Source organism: Poecilia latipinna, unplaced genomic scaffold (genome assembly GCF_001443285.1).
Source record: "Poecilia latipinna isolate Pla-1442-1.1 unplaced genomic scaffold, P_latipinna-1.0 Scaffold2440, whole genome shotgun sequence".
In the NCBI taxonomy this organism is placed as follows: domain Eukaryota; kingdom Metazoa; phylum Chordata; class Actinopteri; order Cyprinodontiformes; family Poeciliidae; genus Poecilia; species Poecilia latipinna.
In genome coordinates this window covers 80,706-89,655 of record NW_015115056.1, presented here as the reverse complement: position 1 = coordinate 89,655, position 8,950 = coordinate 80,706, and the positions used below count along the sequence as shown (strand labels likewise).

Below are 8,950 nucleotides of genomic sequence, written 5' to 3'. Positions count from 1 at the left end.
GTATTAGCGGGAGAAATGGCTCGTGTCTTCTACCAGTGGTAAAAGTGAAATCCTACAACTGCTAAAATCTGACATCATTTACATTTTGTGAAGAAGGACGTTGAGTTCTTGTTTTTGTGTCGTTTCCATCTGTGTTTCTTGGAGAAGCGCCACCACATGTGAGGGGCCAAACAGGTTTTTCAAAGGGTTTAATTTGTTTTACACAGTGCAGTGTGAAAGCGAACCTCTGCAGCTGAAAATGTAACAAATGTTGCAATTTTGGTCCCCAGTCAACCTGAGTGTACTCAATGTAAAAACACCCTTACAGTTTCCAGTTAACTGATTCACAATAGATGCAGTGAACCCGTGCACTTAACACATAAAGGATTCTGTCAGGTTTTGAACCCACATCTTTTTTTTCTGCAAGGCAACAATATTAACAACTACCACAATGTACTGCCCATCTAGGTTGAATATATATATATATTTAGATAGAGCAAAAATAATTCTTTTTACATATGTTTAGAAAGATTGGACCAAATTAGGGCTCTTTATTAAACATGTTTGGGTTATAAAGGACTCGGGTAGTGACTCTCCCACACATCATTGGGTAAACAAACTTGGCATGGACAAACCTAACTCCACCCAGAACATAATCAGGCTGAACGTCAACCCTAAGCTGCTTACGGCACCAGGCTGGTTGGGGTGAAGACACTCACAGTGCAAGTTTCTGTCTCGCTCCGCTTCACTTGCAGCAGGATGCGCTCTCATACCTGCTGCTTGCTCTCTGGTGTCTCCAGCACTCCTCTTCTCGTACCTGCAGCACATGTGAAATGGATCCCATGATTTAGCGATGAACTGGGCTGAGTTTGCTCTTCAATCTTCTCCTTATCCTCATCCTCATCTTTTGCTTTCTTTGACAACTCTAAGTTCCTGATGTCCGAAGTGGGACAGATTTCAGAACAGCGCTGAGTCCAGACGCAGCTGACTTCTACCTGTGTTTCTGTGGGAGAGTCGAAGGACAGCAGGGTAACCATGCCCACTCTGCCAAACCTCAACAGCCTGGGAAAGCTGTGCAGCTCCAGCCGCAGCCACAGCGTCCACCGGGTCAACCGGGTTCGGGTGAAACGCAAGAGCTCAGTGAAGCGGATGTCCATCATCGAGGATGGACACGTAGCTGAGGTCCTCTACCTCATTCCCAAACAGTACATCGAGCAGTTCCCCTTCCTCAACCCAGATGATTATTACCTCAGTGAGAGGTTGAATGATGTCACTACAGGTAGGACAAAATGCCACCTTCAACATCTAACCATCCACAGAACTCTGTGTCTGGTCTCTAAAATAGCCCAACTTTAAAAATCGTTGCATTATCTAAGGCAATTTGTTGGTGTACCTTCTGTTTTAATGTAAACTATTAGTTAACTTTTATTTTTGTTATCTACTGCTATCTACAGCTTGATATTTATGTTTATAATGCTTTATTCAATAAATTGGATTATATTGATACATTTATTTATTGCAGTAACTCATCAATAATAACACAATATATAGATTAAGCCTTTATTTCTTTTAATTTTCTGCTCAGCTAATAAAAATACAATATTTAAAGTTGCAGTTATATCAGACCAATTAAAATATTATAAAGAATTGTGGGCTTAAAGAAAAGTATGTTTAAAATAAAATAAAATAAAATTTGGTCTCTTTTGGAATAGTAGGTAGATGTGGTCTCGTAAGAAGAAGCGGCCCACTTTAGTATCAGTTGATTCATGGAAGAATCAATTGATAGTCAATAATTAGAGCCTAAATGATGAGCTTATGTGCACCTGTTATATAACAACAACTTTCCAAATGTACAAAAATATATATTTACTGTAAAAGTCTGGAATTAACTGAGACTTTTCCAGTCATTATGTAAAGCAAACCCATGTGCGAGGACAGGTCCTCTGGATGTTGCCCAGCAGACGTAGGCGACAGGGTGGCTTACATCAGGATTACAGCACTGGGCACCAGGACAAATAAAGATTTACAGATTTTACACATTCTCTGACTTCAAGCCAGACACAGCTATAAAATGGTCATTTTATTTTTTGGCATGTTGTAAATGAAGGAAGCATCTCCTTTCTGTTTTAGGACTTAAATATTTGAATTGAAACATAAACTTTAAACAGCTTTTTATGCTCACAGCATTATGCAAATAATGCACCTTCTACTGCAGGCGTCTGTTACATCCAGTTGTACAAATCTGGGCTCATATCACTGTTATATTTTTTTTTTAAAGGTGGACCTATTATATCGTATACAGCTGCAATGAGTTAGAAAAGTGAAAAATGCATTCAAAAGTGGGAATTTATTTTGGATCCTGGATTGAACACGGCAGAAAATACCCTTCTCAAAACAAATGTAAAAAATCTCAAAAAGATGTTTCCCCAATGTTATACGTAAAAAAAAATACAAATGGAACTAGGTACAAGTGTTTTAAGATATTTGCACTAGAAACTAGACATACTTGGTATGATTTTGTAATAAAATAAGATCAAAATAATACATACAGGCTGAAATCTTAGCCTCCCACTGATATTTGTTCAAATGTCTCCTAGAAAGCTGCACAAAACTTGTTTTTTGTAACCATCAAAAACATTCTTGTGTAACTATTATGGAACATTTTGATGCTTTTCCTATCAGAATTAGTGGCGTTCATTTAAGTTTGCTTCTTTCTTGGTACAGACATTTCTTTTAAGCATAGTTCAAAAATGTTTAATTGGATTAAGATCCAAGCCACTTCTCAAATTTGATGTGAATCTGCTTTGTGCAACATCAGTTCCTGTTTGAACACCCATTTTTTCCCAGGTTTTAAAGGTCTGAGTGTTGATTTCAGGTGAAGTTAAAAGATTTGGAGATATTCCTGCTCCCTCTCCTCCTTCATTATTCCACCCACTTTTTGGAATTCACTAGATCCAGAGAATTTAAAATAGACTCTCAGCATGATGGCACCGCCACTATGCTTGACAGTGGGAACAACAGTATCTTTGTCTAATCTGAAAGTAAAACTTTTCTCCAAATGGTTTTTGGCTCTCCTGTGTTTAGAGCTGCAATTTTCAATTGTGTTTGAAAGGGTTGATTTTGGAGCAAATGCCTTTGTCTTTGTTAGCACCCTTACTGCCACTGGGAATGTTATTTTCACTTTACACTAGACAGTGATTTGGTATTCCATCAATCGTCCAGCCACTAGTGTACTCTGTGTTCTTGAACGTCATAAGCAATTTCCTTTCTTCTGACTTTTTGTCAGATAGTTTATACTTGGACCGTAGCAGAACAGCGACAACAACAATGGAACTTTGGTGAAAGAAAACTTTGTGAGAGGTGAAGCTGACTCCACATGGTTGCGTTCACAGAGGTGATTCTGTTTTGCAGCCTGTTTTAAAATAACCACGAGCTCGTGAACCGTTTGTTGTTATCCAACGTCAAAGAGTTTCCTCTGTGCTTTTCAAGAGTCAAGGAGTTTGTCCAAGTTGTTTCTCTTTTCCTTTTCTTATGAGCTTCTGTGTGGGTGAGAGTATATCTCTCCCATGCATTCCAAGATCCTTAAATAATCAAGGCAGGGAATAACGGTGGAGCCTGTCCGCACAAAGCACTGTTGTTACTCTTCATGTGACCTCATGCATCGTAATGCCAGCTTAGCTTATACTCAGGAGTCGGAAGCCAAGACTCAAATTGTGCGGTTTTCCTTCACCGAAATGATCAAGTTATCACTGGAGAGGTCGTTAATGAACAGTCAGACGTGAATCATTGACATGTAAAACACAACAGAAACCTTTCATCCAAGGATAATTGCTGCTCTTGGCAAACTCCTTGTAAGCACCAATGTCCTTCAGCTCGGATGAAGATTATTAAAAGAGACAGGATGATAATGGGCCTCTTAAAGTGGACACAGTAACAAGATACCTTTGAGTTGCTGTTAGTGGCTGCAGTAGAAAACTCCCACTTTTTACTGAGCTTCTCGCACTCCTACAACACCTCCCTGTCTTCATAATATAAAAGGGTGGAGTGCAGGGAGAATTCACCACCAGGAACTGTGTATTTTCCATTGGCAAGTCTCCGTTGCATTATGTCAACGTCTTATGGAAACAAATGCACTCTGACGGGCATCCAGAAGATGGCACAGTTTTTCCCTACACTGAATGAAACACTCTGCATGCATGATGAGATGCTGCCTCAGCAAATGGAGAGAAGGTAACTGCTGACAAACGCCTTCTCTTTTTTTAGACGCGGAGAAGTACAGATGAATCAGTAACCGCTTGGCCCATAATTGCTGCTGCTTGGGAATTTATGTTTTCCTAGTGGTGTTCACATAGAGTCCATTGTTAACAGGACAAGCTGTTTTCTCTCAAGAGAGCAAACCTTAACACATCAAGGCCGAATTTGCTGGACTCAGGCTAAGTCTTAGTGTTGAAGAAGATTAATATTGGTTATTTTATGTAAAGAGACGAAAAGAGAAGTATCCAGTTTATCAAAGGAAGAGACGAGGGAAGAGTTGGGATGTTCACTGGACTCTGCTCCTGCTCTAATTGGATTTCCAAGGATCCACTGAAGATATTCACACAAAGCTCACGCCAGCAATCGTGATGAGTCTAGCCTGCAACCTTAGATGGCCACTTTTGCTCTCCAACGAACTGACAGGACAGTGAAGGACTGTAGCTGGCTTTAGTCTATGGCGATTCCCAGAATTGACCACAACTTTATAAACTTTAGGTTCCATCAATGTAGTATTAAGCATGACCAGTTATTAAATCAATTTCTGAAGCATTTTACTTTTAATTAGCCAAGTGATTAAGTTAGTGGACTTTTTATGTCCCTTCATTATATTGTCTTCCCCTGTAACATGCACAAATAAAACACTAGGAGGTGCTAGAGTGCCTGCCCTGTTTCTTGTGGACAAAAAAAGTGCCTTTCTGAAATCTTTTGTTTTATTAAAATATTTTTTTACAGTGCACTCTGTCCCGTGTATCTATTTTAATTGACATTTTTGGCTTATTTACCTAAAACTATTACATAGATACTTTTTTCTTTTTTTTTTTTTTTTACTGAATTTTACATCTTTGCAAAGCTAATTGTAATAAGTTGTATTAGTAACACTATCTTTTTAAGTTTTATTTTTTCCTAAGTAGGTTATGGATTGCTAACTTGCATGCAGATTAATGGCTAACATGGTGTTTAAAATTTTACAATTTATTTTTATAATTTAAGTATTATTTCTTTAATTATGATGCGTGAATGGATATTATTTAAATTCTACATAACTTTGTATTAAAATATAACATATTATAGAGAGAATGTAAATATTTCTAATAAAAATTTTATATATTGTTAAAATAAAAACAATATTCACTTTATTATTATTGTTTTTTATTATTGTAAGTTAATTTATTATTCTTAGTTAACTTAATTTCCTTTATAGAAAGTTTTCAGTGAAAATATATCTTTCATGAATGATAAATGTAAATGTAAATATTCATGTGTATAGGGCATATTTACCCCATCAGCCAGTTTAAGTTGTTTAGTGGTATTGTTTGCTTTAATATATTATTTACATCGTTTATTTTTTAAATGAAATTCAGTTTTATTGTGTATCTTTCCTTAAAAAAATACAGTGTTGTAAAAATGCCTGTCACTATATTTTTTCAGATAAAATTACATTGTGTAATAGCTTACTACAATAACAATATCTACATTTATGACACTTTTGCATTGTTAGTGTCTTCATCATGCTAAATGCTAATTGAAAATTCATAAGCTGAACTTTTATGCAGAAGGTGTGATAAATTCATAACCATCATGCAGTATAAAATGTTATTTTAGCCAATTAAGAAATTAAAAAAGCACAAATAGAAAAAAAATAGAAGATAGAAAATTTTCCTAGTTTATTTGGGTCCAAAAAATAAAATTAAAAAACACATGGTCCCCATCCGTTGAACTGATGTGTTTTGGTTATTTGGGGTCACACAGCAGCAGCGGCTACTTTGTTGCAGCAATGAGGACGAGTCTGACACAACAGAGGGGCTGGGAGAGAGGGAGCAGAATGGGAGGAGTAGGGAAGAGTGGGAGGAGGAGGAGAAGGAGGAGGAGGAGAGGTGGGAGAAAAGCAGGCAGTCAGGAGGCAAACCCCACGCTGTCGCTGTGTTTTCGGGAGGAGAGCTCGGAAGCGCCTACACCTCTCTTTCTGCCTCTCTCTCTCTCCCTGGTCCTCTGGAGTCTCGGCTCTTTTTTTTCCTTATTTTTTTTTTAATAGCTCTTCGATCTTGACTATAAAAAGGTTCCTGCAGCTCCCGTGTTACTGCCAGCTGATGGTCAGAGAGTTTTCTGCTGCAGCTGTGCCTGGATTCAAATGGTCATGGTCAAAGAAAAAGGTACCTCTGCACATATGTGTGTGTTTTTATGCCATTTGTTTTGCTTGTCATGCTTGGTGTTGATGTTGTCGGTGCTCACACAGATTTGCAGCACTATCTCTGACTTAACTGAGGTTGAACTTGATTGATTTCTTATGATTGTGCTGGACATTTTCGGTAACATGAATACGGGTTTCTTTGTAGGGGAAGGGGTACTGTATGTGCTTGAAGCATTGATAATGACTGTCATAGCGTTACATGTAAAGCTTTAACACAGCAACATATTCCCTAAGAGTAGCTGGCTTGAACATGCTACGCCCTTTTAGCTGCCGCTTGGCTTTGAGTCTGGCAGCGTCAGGCTTTATGTTAATGCATACTGGAACAAAGCATCTGAGGAGCTTCATGTTAACTGATGAGACCCTCAGAGCCATGATGCGATCGTTCTTGGTTTGGTCAGGTCCTCTTTGTATGGAATAAAACATTACGAGATGAAAAGTGGAGCACCAGTGTTGGGAGGCACACTGCGCAGAGCTACGAACCTGCACTCTCTGTCATTCTCTCTCTCTCTCCCTCTCTCTCTCTCTCAATCACTCTGTCTGCAGCCGTTGCCATGGTAACCCTCTAAAAGGTACACTCCATTGTTGTCATCCGTGGCCCCATTCATGGTGTCCCGTTAAAAAGAAAAAAGATGATTGTTCCTGTCCATAAACCGAGGTCACCCAGCTGTGTGGGATGAATTAGGTGAAGTCAGGAGGGGCCATTGTTCAGAGTTGTTACACATCGCCTGCAGTTTACCAGGATGTGTGGTCCAGAGGTGGACTATTGTTGTCAGAATGACTCACAAGCAAGCGGTAATGTAGAGTATTTTTGTTGTGAAGAAATCTTGTGCTTAAAATGTTTCTAAACTGAAGTAGCGGAGACAGTTGCTTACGCGACTGGAAATTGATGGGAAAGTTATTAGGTCACAATAAGAAGCGACTATACTAACAGGGATCTTATCCCATCCATCCTGAAGTGTATTTGGATTCTGACCACTGTAGAAATATTTGCCCTGGGTTCACAGAGAGGTTTTACAGTTATACTTCAAAACATACTTAAAAAAGCAACCCTTCAGTTTTGAGTCTGGAAATGATCTAAATTTAAACATGCGTAGGAACCTTGGATTCAGTCCAAATCTGAGTTTGTTTGCTGTATTTCTGTGCTTCTTGTTAAATTGGTTCTAATTTTTCTGGATATGTTTTGCTCAAATCCATAAAAGATGCTGTGAAATTAATGTAAGCTCTCAAATAATGTATGTCTGCCCCCACCAACATCATAAAATGGGGTTGCAGATATTTTTGACAGATTTTATTGAGTAAGTCTGTTTATGCATCTGACCGCGCACTGATGGCTGGAGGCGGCGTCCAGCTCTGAATCTGGTCCCTTCATGTGGGTCCGACTGGCCACAAAGAAACGGCCCTTGCGGTTGAGCTCTGACGCTGGCAGAACTTCTTTAACCTCCGGGTTCCACATGTTCCTTTTCCCAGACTCCCTCCGGACGTTTTTCATAGTTACATGCATCTGGACATTGTTGGGATTTGTTGACAGAAAGAGGTCTACATTTAGAGAGCTGTTCCTCTCCATCACGAGTACGAACTCATAAACAAGACGATTGCACAGTATCAGGTAGATGATAAAAGATGTGATTTTAGCAGTGATTTGGGAGGAAAAACTGTAAAGCTCATGGATTCCTTTTTTATTTTGACAAAGAGATGAAAAGTTTCACAAGTCACAAACTATGTTTTGAAGAATTTGTAAACAGTGCACAATTCAGTCCATGTTTGACAACATATATAGTTCACAATTCTATCATTTAGTTATAAGTCAATTAGCTGTTGCTTCAAGAAAAGATAAAACAAACAAAACATTATAAGTAGCCATCTTTCAGAGTGATAGACATTAATTTAACAAACAGGCAATAAAATGTAAACTGTGTGTCAAACATTTTGGTGCAAGAAGTAGTGTAAAAACCTAGCTAGTTACTCCAGTTAGCTAGCTTCATTATCTAGCTACTCCAGTTAACTAGCGTCATTAGAAACTCCAGTTAGCTACCTTCATTAGCTAGCTATTCTAGTTAGCTAGCTTTGTTAGCTAGATACTCCAGTTAGCTAGCTTCATTACTTAGATACTCCAGTTAGCTACCTTCATTAGCTATATACTCCAGTTAGCTAGCTTTATTTGATCTAGATAAAAACTTTATTCCAACTGGTTTCTATTTTTATCCCCCAAACAAATAAACTACTTTACCATGGAATATCAAGATTGACAGTTTCACTATAATTTGACTATGGTCCATATATTAAAAACATGTTCAAGTTCTGTAGTTAAAAATGTATAATGATTTTATTAATCCTACATGGTTCATCCTATCCAGCTTAAGTTTAATCAGTCTATGTTTTAGATTGTTAACCAAAAAAAGATCAGATTAAGTTCAGCCATCGAAAACTTTGAAATAGCCATTATTATGTTAGCAGCTAATAGCGTAAATATAGGACAAATCAGTGTTGTGTTCAAGACCACCTAACCCGAGACCAAGACAAGACCAAGAC

The 8,950-nt window shown here is 38.2% G+C and overlaps 1 protein-coding gene across 16 annotated transcripts in view; it reads left to right on the top strand.

Annotated features, from left to right (window-relative positions):
• The first annotated feature begins 718 nt into the window (after window positions 1-718).
• Window positions 719-8,950, top strand: part of ablim1a (actin binding LIM protein 1a) — a 48,904-nt gene continuing 40,672 nt past the window's right edge. For 5 of the 16 annotated variants that reach the window (XR_001422462.1, XM_015019494.1, XM_015019490.1 and 2 more), the window contains exon 1: window positions 720-1,258. Coding sequence is in view for 15 of the 16 variants with exons in the window: in XM_015019494.1 (XP_014874980.1) it covers window positions 1,015-1,258 (244 nt within the window). In the remaining variant the exon portion in view is untranslated. Of the gene's footprint in view, window positions 1,259-6,105; window positions 6,384-8,950 lie in introns of those variants that run through there. The other 11 variants (XM_015019505.1, XM_015019500.1, XM_015019489.1 and 8 more) reach the window with 6 other exon arrangements.